At 35.5% G+C, this 21,230-nt stretch overlaps 1 protein-coding gene and 1 long non-coding RNA gene across 2 annotated transcripts in view; one reads left to right on the forward strand and one right to left on the reverse strand.

Annotated features, from left to right (window-relative positions):
* The window catches only part of LOC113599767 (uncharacterized), a 49,720-nt gene extending 47,434 nt beyond the window's left edge, over window positions 1–2,286 (forward strand). The window contains exon 3 of the long non-coding RNA XR_003420663.2: window positions 1,942–2,286. This is a non-coding gene — a long non-coding RNA (uncharacterized LOC113599767). The remainder of the gene's footprint in view (window positions 1–1,941) is intronic.
* The window catches only part of GRID2 (glutamate ionotropic receptor delta type subunit 2), a 1,419,162-nt gene that overhangs the window by 354,472 nt on the left and 1,043,460 nt on the right, over window positions 1–21,230 (reverse strand). Inside the window, exon 9 of the mRNA XM_027060847.2 lies at window positions 8,346–8,447. Within this exon, the coding sequence (XP_026916648.2) occupies window positions 8,346–8,447 (102 nt within the window). The remainder of the gene's footprint in view (window positions 1–8,345; window positions 8,448–21,230) is intronic.

Here is a 21,230-nt window from a genome sequence, read left to right on the forward strand (position 1 = left end):
AACACTGTGTACATTGCTAACTGCTTTCACATAATTTAACCTATTCACTCATAAAAACCTATTTGATCTCATTAAAGGCCAGTTTCATTATTCCCTTTTTACAGACAGAAAAATGGAGGTTGAAAATAGCTCCTTGGTTTCCATAAATTCAATAATCCATTAATTGAAAGCAGGAACTTGAACTGACCTCTTTTAACTGGTAAGGTCAGAACTCTTTGTAGTAAATGCTAAATGCTTTGTATGAGTGTTTGAGGAGAGACGACTAGGTGGAAAAAAGGCAATGAAATAGGCTGAAGTACTTCCAGTAAGAAAAGTAATCACATGTTATTTACTCTTTTGTTAAAATGTGCATCCAGAAGAAAATAAGTGCACTCCTTGATCTTATACTGACGTACATAAATTATTATCTCTAAACTTCATACTTTCTTGTATATTGTACAAATTGAGAATATGTTTGCTACACATCGGTCACAATATCCCTTAACATTAACAACAACAACAAAAAAACCCCAAGAAAACAAATGTAGGGGCTCCTGGGTGGCTCAGTCGATTCACTGTCCAACTCTTGATTTTGGCTCGGGTCACGATCTCGTGGCTTGTGACATCAAGCCCCATGTTGGGCTCTGTGCTGACAGTGCTGGGCCTGCTTGGGATTCTCTCTCTCTCCCTCTCTGCCTTTCCTCCACTCCTGTGCATGCTCTTTCTCTTTCCTTCTCTCTCTCAAAATAAATAATAAACATTAAAAAATACATTTTAAAAACCCTAGATTTATTTATTTGTATTTAATATAAGAATGTTAAATAAATTTCTGAAGAGGCACAGTCCAAGAGAAAAAAAAAAAAGAGGTAGGTTTTTCCTTCTATTTGGATTGCCCTTTCCTTAAAATACCATGCTCTTTTTCTCTTTGTCCATTATCCTGATTTTGTCTAATTCTATACTTTCTGTAGAATGTGGGACAATGAATTATGAAGTATCAGTGCACTTGTAAGTGAAAATATTGTGGGGAGAAAGGGCTAACAAGGACTGCTCCTAAGACCAAGAGAATATTAAATGATTCAAGATTATTTGTAACTTCTCATCACATATGACCTTGCTATTTCTGATACAAATGATTCTTGATGTTTTGAGTTAAACATTTCTACTTCTTTACCTTAAAAGCATATAGTTATTTGAAAACACTGTAAGTGGGTTAACTTATTTCCTAGTGTCAACTCTGTCAAAAGACTTAATAGCTTTGATTCTTTTGATTTCTGAAAATAATTATTTAAGTTCTTTGTATTTAATACTGTGTCTACCTGTAAAATTTTAAGTTCAGATCAAAATTATAGAGTTTCTGGGTAAATAGTTGGTCAAATAGCGTATAGATTATATGATTTTATTCCTAGTGATTTGGGACTTTAATAGTCCAATAATATAACATGAGTTTTATTTAGGTGCAAACCACCTTGTCGCCCTTGTTTTCTCTTCATCTTCCACCCTCAAAGATTTTCTGTGAGACATTTAGGATATACATAAAGATCCTTCACATTTTGAGAGCTACACCTCAGGTAGCTCTCTGTCAAAGAAGCAGTTCCTTTGTCCCATTCATTAGTGTCTTTATTTGGGTGTTGCCAATATTTCCCAGTAAATGTCATGTTCTATGACAGCAGTAACCATGCTATTTTGTTACCTCTGCATCCCTAGCACCTAACATAATGCCTATCATAGAGAGGATGCTGAATCAATATAATAATGCTGACTTAGTGTATCAGTAAATGGTTGGAAAAGCTAAGGAGACACAATGGGAACACTAGGACATGATTATCTGAGGAGGCAGAGAGGTAGCAGGTATCTACTCCTGCCTTCCTCACTAAGATAATCAGAGGGAGGAAATTCTGGGAGAAGAAGTAAATGGCTTAGAAATCCACAAAAATTGAATGCTGTGCTTTTTCATCCATTTAGGCTTTGACTGCTAAGGAGCAATGGACCTAGCCATGGTGTTTGGAGCTCTGGGAAGTATGAAAAAACAAGATGTTCTTCAGAAGGAACAGTGAAAACCAGGAGGCTTAGTGACTTGTTCAGGGTGTAAATAAAACAAAGGGGTCTCTCCACCATTCCATCAAAATTGTGTGATTGGTTCACCAAGGTGTAATAAAGGGAAAAATATTCCAGATGAAATCCCACGCTGAAAAAAGAATACCTGTCACTTTAGGCTGTCCTTTGCCATCTCTCTTAGAAATTTGGACCTAGTGAATGGAAATTAAAGAATGAGGAATCTTAAGACCACCTAATTATAGTCTTACCTATTCAAAGGAATAGTTTTGTGTGCACACCTGTTCTTATTTTTTGTAATTACATACAGTTTTTTAATTTGTTTCCTTTCCTTTGTTTCCTTTCCTCTCTCTCCAGTCCCTGCCCCTCAGCCCCACCACACACACACCTTCAGTCTATCTGAATGTTTTGATTTGTTCATTCAACAAATAGTTCTTGATCTACTTTTATATACCAGGCATTTTAAGTGAAACCAACTTTGTGTCTTATTGTTACTTATAGTTGAAACGGAGAATATAACATTAATGAAATTACTACAAGAAAAAAAGAGTTACAAAGATTTCTGAATGAAAGAACACAACAAAATAAGGAATTAAATTGTCCTAAAAAGCCATGAGGTCATTCCTAGATGTCATTGCTGAGATTAGATCATAAAAATAGTGTGACATCTGTCCTTTTCTATTTCTCTCTATATATTTCTCTCAACTTTATTATTCTTTTTCAGTCTCTCCAAAAATGTATTTAATTCTGAGTCCTTCACATACAGGTTCTACTTTTTGATAGAAAACTTAATAATTTTGATAAAATGGTTTATTTAGAGTTCCTGGAAAGTAGAGACTGTATCTTACTTATCTTTGCCTCTCTGGAATTTAGCACAATGTTTAGCTTACAATGTAAGCTCAGTAAATACTTGAGTCAAGGCTAATGGTTTATAGTTTGTTTTACCTTCCTCTGATCTCAGACAACATGTAAATTTTCAGAGGGAAATAAGGCCTGGTGAAAAAAAAATCCAAGAAGTGAGACTAATAGTAGGTAAATATTTTATGAAAAGGAAATTACTCTTAAAACGATTACTCAGTTGGTGGCTGCCTGCCATACCCCTCTTATGGTGATTTGCTTAGGGAAACTCACCATCTCTCAACACATAGTTTGGACTTTGCTTTATGTGGTATTGGTTTAAGATGAGCTGCTTTTGTGTATTCTATTTCCTACTTTTAGAGCTATGTCTCTAATGGTCGTTTTAGTTTGGATAGTAATTTTTTAATTGCTATTATTCCCTTTTTTTAAAAAATTGGCTTCATTTACTAATGTTATTTCTTTTCTTTTGGAAGAATTCTTTAAAATAGTCTCTCTCTTTATGATGGCTTCTTGCCCAGTTTTGTTGAATTCAACTTTCCAGGAATATCCATTAACTTAATTAATCTTATAAAAATACCCTCTCTATATTATTTAATCTAAAATGTTTTCAACTATAAAATGCACAGTTGTTTTTCCTACCACAAATAAAGATAAAATGTACTGTCAAATATAATTGCAAGGAACCATTAATTGAAAGATGCACTCTGATTTCACAGATATTAAAATGTTAAAAATTGTATGGTTTTGAATTTATAAAATACAGAGAAATCACCACCACAGCTTTACCATCAATTTCCAATCATGTATTTATACAAAGTTTTAAAATTATTTCTACGGTAATGGCAAAGGAATATTATATTGCATATTTAATGTAGGACAATGGTATTGCATTAAAAAAAAAATTCTGAGAGCTTTAGAAGATGCCTGATAGAATAGAACTCCCAAAAGTCAGTATGTTTGTCTGTTTTGTATGTACCCCAAGCACCTAGAATAAAGCACTCAATAAGTATTTCTCAAATGAATTTCTGAGTGAATTCATGTTTCATTAGCCATGGCTGTTTCACAGCCATGTGTCTGTTTTAAGCAAAACCAAATACTTATTGAAAATAAGTATTAATCAGCGAGCTCCTTCTAAATGCCAGTTTATGTTTTTCAGGTATCTTGAAATGCATAGCTTCTCAAGCCTTTCTTTTCACTTGTTGCCAAATTCTTTCCATTGTATTTTTGTAAGTATTAGAATGGTATTTACAACTCTGATGTTTCCAACAATTTGTGAATTGCCATGAAAAAAAATTGAATGAAATAATTGCTCATTTATGGTTATCCACAGTTGGACTATTTTGAAAGTTAAAAGGTAAAAACAAATCTTAGTAAGTGCCTTGTAGTAATACACTTGGTCCACTTGATAAAAAGTAGAGATTAGTGGGTCAAATATAAAAACAAAAAGTTTAGAAAAGGACTTAGCTTGTAGGGTCTGAATTTATTCTCATTCTATCTTTTCCTCCATTTCTAAGACATTTATGTAGCTTTGGTGATGGCTGATTATAGGTATCCATATGTGACGCTATTTAGAAATAGTCTCCGAAGTTATCAATCCCATAACATTTGGAACCCTCACGTGCCAAGAGTTATATTTAATTTAAACCTAACATGAGTTCGTTCTGATTCTTAAGGCAGAATACAAAAGAGGCTAAGGACATGGCCTCCAGAACTCAGATCTCTGGGCTTGAAACTTATCGGTAGCTCTTGTTAGCTATATGGTCATGGAAATTCAGTGAACATTTTTGTGCCCTATTTTCATCCTTCTAATGTCATTACTACATCTTTTGTAGGGTTTTGATAAGGACTAAATGACACATTGAAGTTTTTAACAGATTCTTTCAAATAGTAGACGCTGATGTTGGTTGTCCCTATTTCCCCTCTGGATCCACTATGTCTTTCACTGCCCTGCTTTGTGTCCTGGCACTCTGACCTTCGTGGTCTTCCTTACTTAGGCTCTCTTGCCTTCTGACGCTGGTTAGATTTTCAACTGAAAACAATGAAGGGATGGAAGACAGGAGGAGTGAAATTGAGGTAACCTTTCTTCTCACTTCCTCACTGCCTGATTGTGGTTTGGCCGTGACTTTCTCCATTCTCTTGCCATGTGGAAGTTCACAGCTATTACTGAACGGTCTTCTCTCCCATGGTTCTAGCTATTGCTAAATCTGTTAGTATTACTTCCTCCTCATGCCCCATCAGGGCAGTCAAGCAAGACTTGCTGTGCATCTAGGTCCTGGTGCTTCAACACTCTTGTTGATTCCTTTAACCCTAGGAATTTATTAGACTGTTTCTAATTAACCATTTGTATGTACCATTTATTTTCTAATGGGATCATACATGGTATGGTGCTGAATTATTTCATTTAAAATAAATATCAGAGCAAATCATAAGAGACTCTTAAATACAGAGAACAAACTGAGGGTTGATGTAGGTGGAGAAATGGGTGATGGGCATTGAGGAGGGCACTTGTCGGGATGAGCACTTGGTGGTGTATGTATGTGGGTGATGAATCACTGGATTCTACTCCTGAAGTCAAGGCTGCACTGTATGTTAACTAACTTGAAAATAAGTAAATAAATAAAAAATAAGTTATCAGATTATTCCTTTTAAGTCCATGAACTATCATTAATAGTGATAAGAATGGGGGCTTCAAAATTTAGGTAAAGAAAATCAATTTTATTAACCTGTGTGTCATTATAGCAGAAATGTCCTCAGCACTAAAGGAAGTATGTGTCACACTGGGATCAGATTGCTGTTAGGATGCAATAAAACCTGAAAGACCTCCCCTCAAAAGCTTTACACAGGAATCCTTCCTCCTCCTTCTCCCTTGTTGAGAGCATTGAAAGCAAGTACATGGAATACAAGAAAGTGGCATTTATATGGTCAAATCAAGTTTATTAAAAAACAAATCTAAGTTTCAGGATTTAGTCAAAATTTTGGAGTTGCTGGGTGGGTTGAGGGGACAGTGATTCTTAGTGTCGGTGGTAGAAACCTGTGAGGCCATGTAAGTAAAAGCTGGACTGGAAGAGTGTTTGTAGGAAATAAATAAGAAAGTCATGGCTGGTTTCCACTCAAACAGGAATTATGGGAAGAAACAGTAAGCCTACCAAACTATTAAGTACAATGGCTGCATATTGTGGGAGAGTAACAAGTGCAAGGACCCTTTACGTAACTGATAAATCCACATTTCCTCACAGAAGACCTGGGGAAACACTGTTTCCATATTTCCACTCACTAACCATGTTTGGGATCTGTGCAGGGCTATTCTTACAGGTAACAGTGACCATTACTAGTCATGAAGGTGAGACTGGGGCATGCACGCATTACCACTGTGTAAAGGAGTAATACCATTTCATGCACAAAATTGCAATCATTTTGTTTAGCCTGGAAATGAATTTAAAATAATTGGCCATATGAAGGTTTCCTATTAAATTCACTGTCATCTTACTCAGAGTTACGGATTTTTAACTCTCAAGTGAAGTAAAATCCTATAGATACCTCAATTCTCACACATATCACAGGAAGAGTAGAGAAGGGTACAGTATAATGTTAAGAGGGAAGAAATTAAGAGGTCTAGAGTCAGTCAGACTTCTTGGAGTTGAATCCTAACTATCTCTGCTACTTCCTATCAGTATATCCTCCACATTTTTTTCCAATCAACTCCTGTATGTCCCAGTTTCCTCTTCCTCATCCTTGGAATCAGAAAATTATCTATTTCTTGGAAATACTGTGAAGACTCAATAAAATAATACAGACAAAAAACTTCATAAAGTACCTGGCATATAGAAAGTACTTAATACTTCTTGGTTGTATTATTTTGTATATGCATCTCCCAACAAGATTCTATGTATATCTTGAGGTATGAATATACCTATAAGGTGAATATATATACCTATTACATAGGTATATGTATTATTCATTTTATATCCATTACCAAGTCTATTGTATAGTAAAGTATTAAATTAATATTTGCTTAGTGACTAAATGAAGCTAGCTTGCTTTAGAAATATGAATCTCAAAGACAAAAACAAAGCATGTATACATTTTTTTTTATTGAAGTTGTCTCCTGAGATTTCATGTTAATAACTAGAGAGGACTATTAATAGTTCACTGCACTTTAAATGTCCTTTTTTTTTTTAGTATTAGCACATCAATGCATATGCATAACACAGCCTTGGGCACATACAGAAGCACCATTACCTTCAAGTTGTCAGGTACTCATAATATAATTATTTGGTGAAGAAGCAAACATCTTATCAAAACAATAACTAGGAATAAATTATAGGTACCAAAAAGGGGGACAGACTACTCATTTGAATGTAGTCTTATAGAGAATATCACAGGTCTTTTTTTAAATAATGAAATTATGCAGAGTCTACTTAACTGTTATTAAATAATTTATAAGGGGCAGCCATTGCTGTTATAAACTTTGATACTCAGTTGGCATCAATTTGTCAAAAAGACTGTGTTTCTTCCATCTACTAATTCTATAATTTAGCCTATAGAAAAAAAAATTTTTTCAAGTTTAAAAACAAGTAGGCTTTTCTGAAGAAAAAGTTCACAACTATGGACATTTTGAAATTTACTATAAAGTAGCATAAACCTAAACACACAGAAATAGCAAGGGAAAATTCATATCTTCCTGCTGTATGGCTATTTACACAGTATCCATTTGAGTATATTGCTGGTTAAAATATTTCTACCAACATGTAATTTTTTATGTATATTAGAAGAGAAAATAATATACAGAATAATGATAATAGTTATCATTTGATTTTCTGAGTGAATATAATTGTAATAATTATTTTATATGTATAGTTCACAGAATTTACATGTAACACTCACAAAATCAATAGTTGGTAAGCTTCATAAAGACAGAATCACATCTATTTCTTCATTCATCAATGTCCCCAGTAATCAGCACTGAGCTTGAAAACAGTCGATTCTCAATAAATATTTATTAAACAACTGGATGATCTTTCTTTGAAGTAGGTTCTTCCTAGAAAAGCACTGTATTCTGCCAATGTTTTAGTATTACTAAATTACTGCATTTGGTCAACTCTACCCTTGTTTGGCATGATTACACTCATTTGTGCATGCTTACAGTGAGAGAATGCCTGAAGGAGACCTTTACTTTACCATGTATAGGAAACCGCAGAAGGATGGAAATTGGGCCTAAAGTGTCTGAGAAAGTTACTGACGAAAGCACTGTAATTAAAAGTAAAGCCTGCAAAAATCTGACTCTGATCTATATAAATTGAAGGTTGGAAAATATGATCGTTGCAATATCTTAGAAAGCATAGTCAGGATTTGTTAAATGCTCTTTTAAGATGATGGCACGACTTAATAAAACATAGAAAAACAAAGCATACAGTAACTTCTAGAAGCCCAAACCACAAGGCTCCGATAAGACTTACCAGAACAGTCACCACACGGAGAACCACTCCACGCATGTTATTCTCCAGTTTCTTGTCAGTCAGTGACCCGTTCAGCCCTGTGACAGGATTCCAGCACCCAAGCTGAAAGATGAAATAGCTTGGTCACTTTCCCCACTGAAGAACAATCCAATCACCTCGGCAAAGATCTTTCAGAAAATCGTGTGATGTCCCTCAGAATAACTGGTACAGGAAGGGTCCTGAATAGGTTTTTCTTTTTAATAGCAAATGAAGCAATCAGAAATTCCATTTCCTGCCTTTAAGTATCACTCTATGGCATATGACAGTATCCAATATGCTTTAGCAGACTCACTGAGGACATACGACTTAACAAGGAGTTATAAATACACCAATAACTCAATCCCAGTTATGCACTAATTGGAAAAATAATAGTGCATATAATTTTAGTATAATGTCTGTTCTAATAGATCAGTTATTGCACACGTTAGATTTTCTTATAATTTCAATGGTTTTAATTAGATATTACACTGCTTGTATTAGAAAAACTACAAGATTTTTAATACGGTTAGAAGGGTTACTGCTTTTAGTTGAGGGAAAAAGTCATGGATATAGCTTTGTTGTTTTCAAATATTCATAGTACATACAACAATATAATTTGCCTTTTTTGTCAGTGCTATCAATTTCCTGGGGATATTTTGGCAGCAGCCTTTCCCTTAAAGTCTTGCAATGATTCACTGCTCTTTACACTCCAAATACTGATTTAATTTTACATCCTCATGCAGTTCTTATCTCTTGTAATATCCAAATCTAAGGGCTACCATTTTTAAAATCACTGCCTCTAAATCACAAGGGGATAAAAATTGATGACTCTCAATTCAGAAATGAGAGAAAAAAAAAGAGATGTTGTGACTTGAATTAGCAGATAACTCAGTGAGCAAAGCTGCAAAGAATGCTATAATACACATCTTGGGAAGAAATGCCATGCTATTAATTCTGATACCAGATCCACGAGCCTTCACTTTTGGGAACCTATCCATATTTGCATGCTTTAAAAATGTAACAGACCTTCAGTCATATTTGGAGACTGTTTTGATTGACTGAATGGTTTACAGGGAGCCCTGGTTATTTCTGTGGCTTCCTCCTGAAAGCTGATTTATTTCCTCGTATTGCATTGTGCTTGTGGTTTCCAGAGTTGTTGACAAACTGGCAAGTCTCCTTCACAAATAAAAGATTTAGGTGCTTCCTATTAAAACTCAAGTTTCTCTGTGAGTCCCCAAAAGGGCTTTAATTAAGAAACCTGAAATGTGCATAGATCTAAAGAGAAAGTATGTCACAATATAAACAAAAAGCCAGCTTTTCCTGTATTAAAAGAATTTGGAAAAGCCTGCTAATTGTAGGTTTCAACTATAAAAGCACATTAAATTCATACAATGGTATGCCATTCTTAGTTACCTAAAAAGTCTAATTAGAACTTAGATCTCATTAGCAAATCCAAATGTGTTGAAAGTCTAATTATCAGAGATATTGTAGTCCTCTCGTCACATTTAAAACCTTATGAAATTTCTTTTGAGTTTTTGTTCTCTTCTGAGGTCAACCAGAGTCTATGCCCAATTACATTCCTTGATTCCTTTTTCTAGTAACTTTTCAAGATTTTATTTTCTTAGATGAATTAATATTGGCGGAAACAGTGATTTACAACCGTAAGTGGAGACCTAGCTAGCACACTATCCACCTTCTACATTCTATTACTTAATTCTAAGCTTAATGGATAGCTTTTAGGACATCATCTTGTTCAAGGTAAACATGTCTAAGCTGCCAAAGTAAATATAAGGATTTCTTTCTTTTTTTTTTGTCTGCCTTGGTGAATTGACTGTCGGTTTGCCTGAATAAATGCCATCTATTAATCTAAGGGCTCATCTAAAGTCACATTACTACTAAGAGATGAAACTAGGATTTAAACTAATACTTTTATTTATTTTTTAATATATATTTTTAAGTTTATTTATTTTGAGAGAGAGAAAGAGAGAGAAAGGAACAGGGAGAGAGAGGAGGAGACAGAGTGCAAGTGGCAGAGGGGCAGACAGATAGAGAGAGAGAATCCAAGCAGGCTCTGCACTGTCAGTGCATGGAGCCTCATGTAGGACTCAAACTCAAACCGTGAGATCATGATTGAAGTCGAAATCGAGAGTTAGATGCTTAACTGACTGAGCTACCCAGGTGCCCCTAAACTAGTGCTTTTAAAAGTCCAGATTCCAGTGCTTCAATTGCAGTGCTGTTTTATAGCTTATGAATTGTTTTCATAAATATGATCTACTTGAGGTAGGTATAGAAAATATTATTCCTATTTTATAATAAAAAAAATGAAAGCTCAGAACTGTTAAGTAGCTGCCTCTCTATAACAGCTAGCGAATTCACATTTTGGCAATACAGTTTAAAAGGTAAATCATCACAGTTACCATTTTTATTAAAGAAATACAATGTGTACATAGTGCATAGTATATGCCAGTCCTTCAAGGTCTTTACTTAGATTGATTAATTTAGTTCTCAAAACAGCACCGTGAGAAAGGTAACATTATTATCTCCATTTTACAGAAGAGAAAACTGAGGATTGAGAGGCTGTGCTCCTTCCAGTGTGCTTTTATTCACTTAAGCCATCCAGAGGCGTTGAGTAGAATAAGGAAAGGAGTAGATAAGTTAAACGGACAAGACAGTCTCAAAAATATTTCTGGAAATCTCTACTTTGTGTTACCAACATACTAAAGATAAGTGTGAGATGCATTTCATTTATCTTAAGGTCTGTTGATGCTTCTCCAAATGTATACTGAAGATAAACGAGGAAAGAAACAACAGCAACACACATAGAAAATGTTGATTATTCACATCTTTTTGAAGGATTTTTCAAATTTTAAGATTCTTTAATTTCTGTTCATATCCACTCATCTCCCTGAGGTTCCCTTCAAGCTATTCTGTTTGATTGTAATAGCTCCGTCCAATAATAAGCAATACAAATGAGTGAAGTTCACACAGATTCAAACTGAATTTGTATCTACAATGGGTCATATTCCTTGCAGCATAGTAAGGTTGACTGGCATAGTGTTTGATTAAAAAGAAAAAAAAGAAAAAATAGAAGAATTCCATTTAAATTCAAGCGTGAGGCTTATCTAAGAACTTCTGTGGCTTCATTGTTTGAAATTCTATTAACTTGGCTTTTCTGGATATGTGGAGAAGGTTGCTTGCGCTTGGCTGTGTTTTTTGTTTTTGTTTCTTTTCCTTCTTCTTTTTTTTTTTTTATAACAATGAGTCCAGGGACTAATATAGATAATGCACACAAAATCTTATAATACTATCTATTCAGCTGAGCACTTTTAAGTAAAAAATAATAAAAGTGGCCCCTGCAGCACATGAGATTTACAGAAAGTCATACTGCTGATGGCAAAACAAGATTCACTATCTCCCATGGTCTGGCAGTGTAGAGAAAATTTAGAAGGGATTAAAAAATAAGGACCAATTCAATTTCCTTTCAATTACGGTATATTGATTTCCTATAGTATTTTTTGGTTATTGCTTAAAATCACTTTAAAACCTTAAAAATGCTTAATGCTTTAATTATTTCCTTCACTGGAGCTTTAGCAATAATAATTTTGTAGCTCTCTGTTAAAATCAAGGTAGTATCTTGTGTTCAACAAAATGGTTGTTGTATTTGGATGGGAACAGTAATACGTTTCTAACATCACGTGTTATGTCATTAGCAAATGGCCAAGTTTTAGATATTTACTCTTTTCCTTCAATATTTCCTCTTTTCATTTGTCCATGGGCTTTAAAGGATGACGTTTGACTTGGTTTTGCATCACTATTTTTCAGGCGGTGTTATAATGTCAAAAAGAGCTGAACTGTTCAACTTTAATTTTACGCTTAATAGTTATAGGCTTTAATAACAGGAGTCAAGAGAGCTCTTAATTGAATGCCAAATGGATTCTCTACATTTAGTAGCTTGTATTCATATGGAACAAACGAAGCCTGGCCATAGTACCAAAAGCTCCAGCTGCAGGATACAAAATACCCACTGTACCGCAGGCTGTGTGCTGCCAGCCACTACATTTCCTTTATTTGCTTTCTCAGCCTTCAGAGGAAAGAAGGGGAAGAATGAGGCATAGGCAAAGTAGCTGAGAGCTAACCATGTAGATATGCACAGCATTTATTTGGTCGATATTACTTCTGTAATGGATAGAGCGTGTAAAAAAATACACACGGCAGGTTGACTCAGATGCATGTTTCATAATGGTAAACGGGAATGTTTTTTCTTTGATATATACAGGAATGTAGTGTGTCAGTAATCCCTCCAATAATATGTGTGTGTGTGTGTGTGTGTGTGTGTGTGTGTGTGTGTGTGATATTTCCACCTGTAAAACAGGTTAAGTTTGCAGGACTTGCCCCTTGGGGATGATTATTTCCTCCTAAGATTCTGTTCCTACAGCTTGGTCATTATCATGAAGTAGTAGACCTTCTTTAGATTACATGAAATAGCCTTAGCACTTGAGTTTCCTGCAGGAGAAAATGTCTTTGAAAAACAAAATCACCTGACTCAACTGCTTACATTTCCCTGTACTGATGCCGAAAACAAAATTTCTATACTATGTGCAATAAGATGAATTTAGCTGATTTCCACAAAGTAGCAACTTGAGAAGACACAACACACACACACACACACACACACACACACACACACGAAAAAATAGCTCAAAGATGTTTTATGCAGCCATAATAACCACTCTTCAGTTATCAACTGGCATTTGACTGATTTAATAATACTCTACAATTATAAGTTTCCTTTTTTTTTTATCATTCTTCTTGGTGTAAAATTATTATTATACTATATTTAGAGGCAGTAGATCATAGACACTAAGATCAGAAACTCTGGAACCAGACTGCTTAGGTTCAGGCACCTGCTCTGATACCTGCTGGGCATGTGCTGTTGGGCCTCAGTTTTCTCACCTCTCAAACGGGAATAATAAAAGTGGCTTCTTCATAGGGTTAGTGAGACTATTAACTGACTTAATATAAGTTAAATATTTAGAAGCATTCTTGGCACATGAAGACTAATGCAATGTTTATTATTATCATTCCTATATAATTAGCACTGTTGTTCCTGGTTCAGCATCATCATTCTGAGTCACTTACTGGTTTCAGTGAGGGAGCATGCCTCTAAAGTTGTGGTTCTCAACTCTGGCTGCATATTAGAATCACCTGAAAGTTTTTAAAACTTCTGATGTATCAGCTCAAACTCAGAACAATTAAGTCCAAATCTCCAGGGATGGGATCCAGGCATCAGTATTATTTATGGCTTTCCAGGCAATTTCAACCTACAGCCAAGATTGAGAAGCACTGCTCTAAAACTTGCCTTAAACACCCATGCAATCTCATAGAATGGCTACTTAACCTTATTGGTTGAAGGCATCATTTTTACCGGCTTCTTTTGCAAAAGCTAGCTAGGGACACTTTCTCGAATAAACAGGCAATTTTATTTTTCTTGTTTGAAATAAGATAGGAGGCTATAAACTCTGTGAAGCCAGAATAATGCCTACCTTGTCTATTCTTGCACCCATGGCCCTTATCACTGTATTGGTACTTGGTAGGTCCTAATAAATACTGATAAATTAATTCATTCAATAAAATCTCTGCTGTCCTTTTCTTCTCTTCTTCTCCACCTCCTCTTTCTTCTTCTCCTTCTCCTTCCCCTCCTATCCTCCTAATCCCTCTTCCTCTTCCTCCTCCCCTTCCCCCTTTTCCTCCCCCTCTGCCTCCTCCTCTGCCTCCTCCTTCTACTCCTTCTTATTTGCCTCTCCAGTTCAAATTGAATGAAAAAACAAAACATCTTCTGTCTGAGATAGTGTCCTGCTATCATATTGTACCCTTGCCAATTTTTGTGATTCTTCAGGGGTGATTCCCCTCACTCAAATTCTATTAGCTTTCTTTTTCTTTCTGGTGAGAATTTTTTTTTTCTGGGGTGCCCTCGGTGGCTCAGTTGGTTAAGTGTTGACTTTGGCTCAGGTCGTGATCTTACGGTTTGTGTGTTGAAGCCCTGCATCGGACTCTGTGCTGACAGCTCAGAGCCTGGAGCCTATTTCAGATTCTATGTCTCCCTCTCTCTGTGCTCCTCCCCACTCACACTGTTTCTTGCTTTCTCCTCCCAAAATAAATAAGCATTAAAAAATTCTTAAAAAAAGAATTTTTTTCTAATAATATTTTAGCATTTAGTGATTACAACCTGATAAAAGTTGCTGGATTATCTTCTCTTTCATTCTTTTCTATCTTGAGATGTTTTAAAGGGGGACTCTTAATTTTAAAACTACATTAGAATTCTCTGTCTTTCTTATCTTGTCCATTAAATAATTAACCACTTAAGGACAGGAGCACCATCTTAATTACCTTTGTGTGCCCAGTGCCTATCACGGTGTTTTCACAAGTAAAATAATTAGGTTTTGAAATTACCAGGTTAATGCACACTCACAAAGTTTAATGTAAACATTGCTATTGAACTGTAGATCTTTGTTCCCAATCTAAAATCTCAAGTTTAGACTTCTCTTTACATTCTACTATCTCTTTGATGTTTCTGCTTAGATATCTCAAAGGCACTTCAAATATCTAAAAGATTAAACTCATAATCTACCCCCACCATCATTCTTCCAATAGCCAGAAATTGACAAATTTGTTTTACAAGCATGCATATCTAATCCATTGCCATCTGCTAATTTCACCTCCAAAAACAAATGCTCAAATCCATTTAACTCCATCTCCTTGCCACCACCCTAGTCCAGGCTAACTCCACTGCTTCCTTTTTACCATCTTCACTCTACATTGCAACATAAATACAAACTTAGATATGATGCCTTCTGCTTAAAATCTTTCCAAAGTTTTCCATTGTTATCAAGAGAAAGACCAAACTTCTAATGTGGCCAGCCAAGACCTGTGTGATTTGTCACATTTTACATTTACTATTTCATGCCACATCATATTCTCTCTGTTTTTGAACTCCAACCATACTAGTCTTCCTTCAGTTTCTTGAGTTAGACATCAACCTCCTACCTTAAGGATTTAAACGTTGTTTCTGAAACACTGAAGTAGATCAGAACTACTTGGGAGTTAAAAACGAAAACAAATAAAAACAATGCCAAATTATATGCCATGCCAATTAAATCAGAATTTCTGGGCATGAGATACAGGCATTGGTATCTGTTAGTTTCCAAGATGATTCTAAAGTAGAGCCAAATTTGTGAACTAATGGTTTTGAATATACCGTTTTCCTTAATGGGAAGAATACTAGATACATGCCATTCTTCAAAGAATTCCTGAATTCACACTTACTCATCTTTTGGATCTCAATGTAAACATCTATAGGTTAGTATCAACCTTCCCTGACTACCTGTTCCCACCCCCTAGGTTAGCTCATGTCCCTCCAGGATGGGATCATGTTCCTCTCTTTTATACATTAACATTTATCACACCAGTTATCTGTGAGTTTCCATGAAATCAGGAAAAATTACTGTATTTGTCTCCTCACCACCTTCTTAAATACATATTTCTCGGCCCAAAGTAGGACTTCCATTTTTATTGAATAATGAACAAATTTAGATGATTTTTAAAGAGGAAACTTAACACATCTTGCAGGGATTGTTGACTATTTCTTAAACAGCGCCTTAAATGAGGATCTCAATATATAGCCACGATGCTTTGCTGCCTGCTACTGAATTTTGTTTGTTTGTTTTTGGAAATGTAGACTTGCAAATCTCATTCTTCCTGGGTGCAGAGAGGATAAGCTCTACATAATAAAGATCGAGGAATGCTTTTCAGAAGCCTTCAGTATGAGGAATGATGGCATTACCTAACCTGGTAGAGAATAAAATAAGTCATCATACTAGTCCTACCATTTGAACAGTTGTATAACAACAACAACTAGAGCAACAATAAGAGTAAAACATAACCTATGATGGGGGCTTCTTATATTCTAAGACTCATTTTAAGACGTATACCTATACTATCTCATGAAAAGAAGAACCACAAAATACCCATGAAATATAAAGTGTTGAAACTTGAGGGGATAAAACATTACCTAGTGGGGAGGGGAAAGCCCTCTCAACAATGCAAAATCCTCTTGAAGAGTACGGCTCCTGGCCAAAAATGTATGAATGATTTTTTAGGCCTGACTGCAGGCAATTAAGGTGGCTTTACTTGACAGGCCTATTGAAGGGAGTTGCAGTCACGAACTCAGGTCGCTTTGGCTGGCCATATTTTTAGGCAGTATCTGCTGGCTTGGCCCAGGAACCTCCATTCAGAGGCCTCTCTATCTGGGACTTGGCCTGAGGCCTTCCCCAGTAGTCTCTGCTGAGAACATCCCAGTTTAGGGAGGGGGTAGTAGCCCTGAAGACATATTTATATTCTAACTTAATACCCAGTACTTTTCCATTCCTAGCCCTTCCTTTCTTCCTTTCTCTCCTCCTCACCCCTGCACTAGACCATAAGCCTGCAGGAGCCTCAGGGTTCCCTCCAGCAGTGAGACAACACCCCCCCCCCCCTCCATGTTGATACATCTGACTCTCATGTTGTCATTCTGTATGAAAATAGAGGACCCTGGAAGAGCCAGGACTTTCTTTCCAGACTTGCTTTTCCTATGGCAGTAAGTGAATAAAGGCTAAATTGACTTTCATTTGGCTTGTTGTCTCAATTGACTACTCCCATACCAGGCAGCTCAGCTCTCCCCAGCTCAGCCCTTGACATTTACTTTATAATGACAGTTCACATTTACTGAAGACTTCCTATGAGGCAGGCATTGTACCAAAGCCCTGGATATTATTTGATTTACTTTTTTGCTATAATCCTATTAAGCGGATACTATTAATGATCCTAATTTTAACACATGAGGAAATTGAGGATTAGAGAGATTATTGACCTGTTCCAAGTTACTCGGCTTGAAAGTGAAATCATCAGGATTTGAACCCAGGCAGTTTAGCACCAGAAACCACTAGGTGATTCTGACCTCAATAAGATTTGTTTTCAGAGAAGAATAAAGCAAGGGACACATAGACAGTCCTAACAGTGTTTGAGCGCTCATTTCCTAAGTGTAGCTGCATTTGTGTTTTGGGTTCTTGAAAAACTAAAGTTTATTTGCATAACTCCCCTCCACTTTTTTTTTTTTTTTTTTTTTGCTTCAGCTATTCAAGTGGTTTTCTGTCATGTGGAACTAAAAGATTTATTGCTAATTACATGGAAGTTGTGCTAGGTTTTGTGAATGCATTCTATAACTACGTCAATGTAGGAAAAGGAAGATATTTTTAAAGGAGTGGGCAAAAAGTAAAGAACATGGGCCTGGGTGTTTGAAGGCCTAGCTTTTATTTCAAGTAAGGGATTAATGCAAATAAATTCTAAACTCTTTTCTCACAACTCACAGCTTTTTCGTGATTAGTTCTATTTGTGGATAGTTTCTTATAATATGAGCAAAGCAACGTCAAATATATATAAAGCCAACAAGGATTACTGGAATCACTTATATTGCTCTATTAAACTGCATGTTCCACAAAGGCAGTGATTTTTGCTTGATTTATTTACTGATGGACACCCAGCACCTATACAAGTCACAGATAATAAGTATTTGTTGAATGAATGAATGGGTCTTATTTTTCTCAAAGAGTAAACTAAATCTCAGTTGCCTAGAGGACTTGGTGGCATGTGGGTTTTATCTCAAGGTAAGAAACAGATCAGTGAATTCTCATAAAATCCTATCTGGCTTTGTGATTCTACAATTGTTTCCAGGAATGACTGGATTCATACCAAGAGTCATTCCTGTGATGAATGAGAGAGGATTACTCATTCAAATTTTCCAAATAACTCTCACCAGGAGCAGTACAATCAGCCATTGTAATCAGCTGATCTGATCCTAACACTGACATGACACTATTGTCTAGGTCACTGTGTAATCCTTCCTTTCTGGCTCCCTCTTTATCAGATGCCTGTGCTTATGCTCACCATGAGGATGGAGTACTGGTGTTTCGTGGATAACTTTGAATCATCAAATGATTGACTATGCCTCTGAGCGTTCTTACCAGCTTTGAAAATAATTTTTATTTCATTGCAAAATATTGCAAACATTCATGCAATGGAGACTCCCATAAATCAGGCATGTTTAGAAAGGCTGGCACACTTCAAAAAAGAGTTCTTGGTGGATTTACATGTTTTTCTAATTACTTTTCAAATTAATAATCCTAAATACTTTCCCCATATATACTTCCACTGGTAATTATTAATAACTATAATCACACACACATGATAAGCATGAGAAAGGGCAGGGGTATTTGGAAGGGGTTAGGACTAACTGATCACAATAGCCTGCAAGAGACTTAGCAACAAATCATCTAGTGGACATTGATGCAGTAATGTGCATAGTGTAAATCCATTATTTTCCCATCACTCAACATTTATAGTCAAGAAGATATTTATTAAATACCTGCTGTGCTAGTGTTACAGGATGCAAGGATGCATAGAACATCTTCTTACCTCCAAGGATTTCTTTTTGAAATGACAAAGCAGAAAAACTTTAAAAAGAAAAAAAATACAACAAATTCCACTAGGCAGTATATTACTAATTTCTAAAAGACTGGCATAAATAATAAGTATTCAATATTTAAAGAAGGGAGATATCCATGAGAAAGGATCAAATCTCATCAACGAACATGATTTAAAAAAGCAGACCATTGTGTAGCAGTTTGCCTACAAGATGGCCACAGATAATTCCTCTGTACCTGTGCATATGTACCAATCTTGCATCAAGAGGTAGAGTCCATTCCCTCTTGTTGAATCAGAGTTAGCTCTGTAACTTGCTTTTACCAACAGAATTAGGCAGAGGAGATGATATATGATTTCTGGGCCTGGGTCTTAAGAGATCTTGTAGCTTTTGTTTTCTCATTTTTGGAAGCCAACAATCAAGTAAAAAAAGGGGAGGCTACAAAACTGAATAATGAGAGACTATGCAGAAGGAAAAAGGGGTCACATAAAAGAAGCCTATAGGACCTCGGCCAACAGCCAGCACCAATGCCCCAGACATGTGTGTGATACCATCTTGAATCTTTTGATTCTGACTGAGCTATCCCCGTCAACACCATGTGGAGCAGAGGTGATCTATCCTTATAAAGTCCTGCCTGAACAGGAGGCCTACTGAACCCTTAAAAATAAAAGTTTTTGTTTTAAGCCAGTAAGTTTTAAGGTGTTTTGTTATGCAGTAATAAATTATTGAAACACATGGTTTAGGGTTAATGATCACCTTTGCTTCTGAAACTGGATGGACATCCAAGGCTTTTAGAAGGCAGCAGAAGTTGTACATATATAAAGAATAGTCTTTCATTTTCCCTATACTTTCTTTTTTATCTTAAAGCTTTAAAAAAAAAAAAGTGTCTTTACTGTAATTCAGGTAGGCATTTACTTTCATCTTAGTAGTAACTGATTGAAACACTTTAGAATTATCTCTATTTTAGAAAATATGGCCAAATAGATCATGATTTGTTTTCTATGGCTGCTATAACAACCACAATCTCAGCATATGAAAACAACAGAAATTTGTTTTCTCACAGTTCCAGAAGACATATCTGACATCAAAGCATTGGCAGGGTCACACCCTCTTGAAAAGCTCTAGGCCAGAATCTTTTTTCACTTCTTCCAGCTTTTTGTGGCTCCAGGCATTCCTTGGCTTGTGGTTCTTTAACTCTAAGCTCAGCCTCTAACTTCCGATGGCCATCTCCCCTTCTCTCTATCAAATCTCTCTCTGCCTTCCTCTCATAAGAATATTTATCATTGGACTTATGGCCAAACTGGATAATCTGTGATGTCTTCATCTCAAAATCCTTATCTTAATTATATCTGCAAAGACTTTTTTTTTTCCAAATAAGGTCACATTCACAGGTTCCAGGAGCTAGTTTGTGGGTATACTAGTTTTTGTTTTGTTTTGTTTTGTTTTGGTGGGGGAAAGAATTCGATTCACTAAAGATCACAGTTCATAAATTCTCATTTTAGTATCAAACTTTTTATCAAGACTTTTAGTTAAAACAATCTTTTTAGGGAGAAGTAGTTTTACAAGTTCCATATCCTCCGGAGACAATTGATTTTTCTGCATATATTGATTAACTTAAGTTTCCTCAAATTAGAATTGAAAAAAGCATTTGCCAAACAGTGAAGAGTCTGCTCTTGCTACACCGCTCAGTTTAATCTTCTGTGGTACTTATCTGAGGCATTATTCTAGTTTTGAGTCACTAACTTCCTTACTTCCCCCAGTAGAATTCTGAGCTACTTGATGGCTGAAAGCATCTTTTTATTCATTATAATACTGCTAGCACTTTTGTATCACTAGCATATAGTAGATAAGCCATAATTGGTTTTGACCTAAAATATCTTTTTATTTTTAATTTTTTTTAATTCTCAATAAATTGTCCTTGGTTTAATGGATGTATGAGTGAGCTTATATTATCCTTTAGATATATCTGGATGCATTTCAAATATACCTTTTTATTTGCTAGGTAAAATCCAATGTATGTATGGCTTTCTAAATCCAACTGTAGAAATTGAGGCTATGTGTGATTACCTATAGTCAGACATAGACATTAAAATCATAATGAGTAAAAGTGCACCCACTTCAAATATTTTCAAATAATTTCCAAATATGATCTGTATTTTATCAATATTTGAATTTAGTCAACATTTTTGTTGGTGCTTAATTTAATTATTTTATATTTAAATATATAATTTGTCTTATTTATAATTGCAAGTAAAAAGAATAAATTTTTAGTGAAAGTTGGTCATTTGTTAAATATAATAAAATCTTACTATAAACACATAATATTTTCCACAGATGTGCTTATCACATCTACT

Source organism: Acinonyx jubatus, chromosome B1, assembly GCF_027475565.1.
Source record: "Acinonyx jubatus isolate Ajub_Pintada_27869175 chromosome B1, VMU_Ajub_asm_v1.0, whole genome shotgun sequence".
In the NCBI taxonomy this organism is placed as follows: domain Eukaryota; kingdom Metazoa; phylum Chordata; class Mammalia; order Carnivora; family Felidae; genus Acinonyx; species Acinonyx jubatus.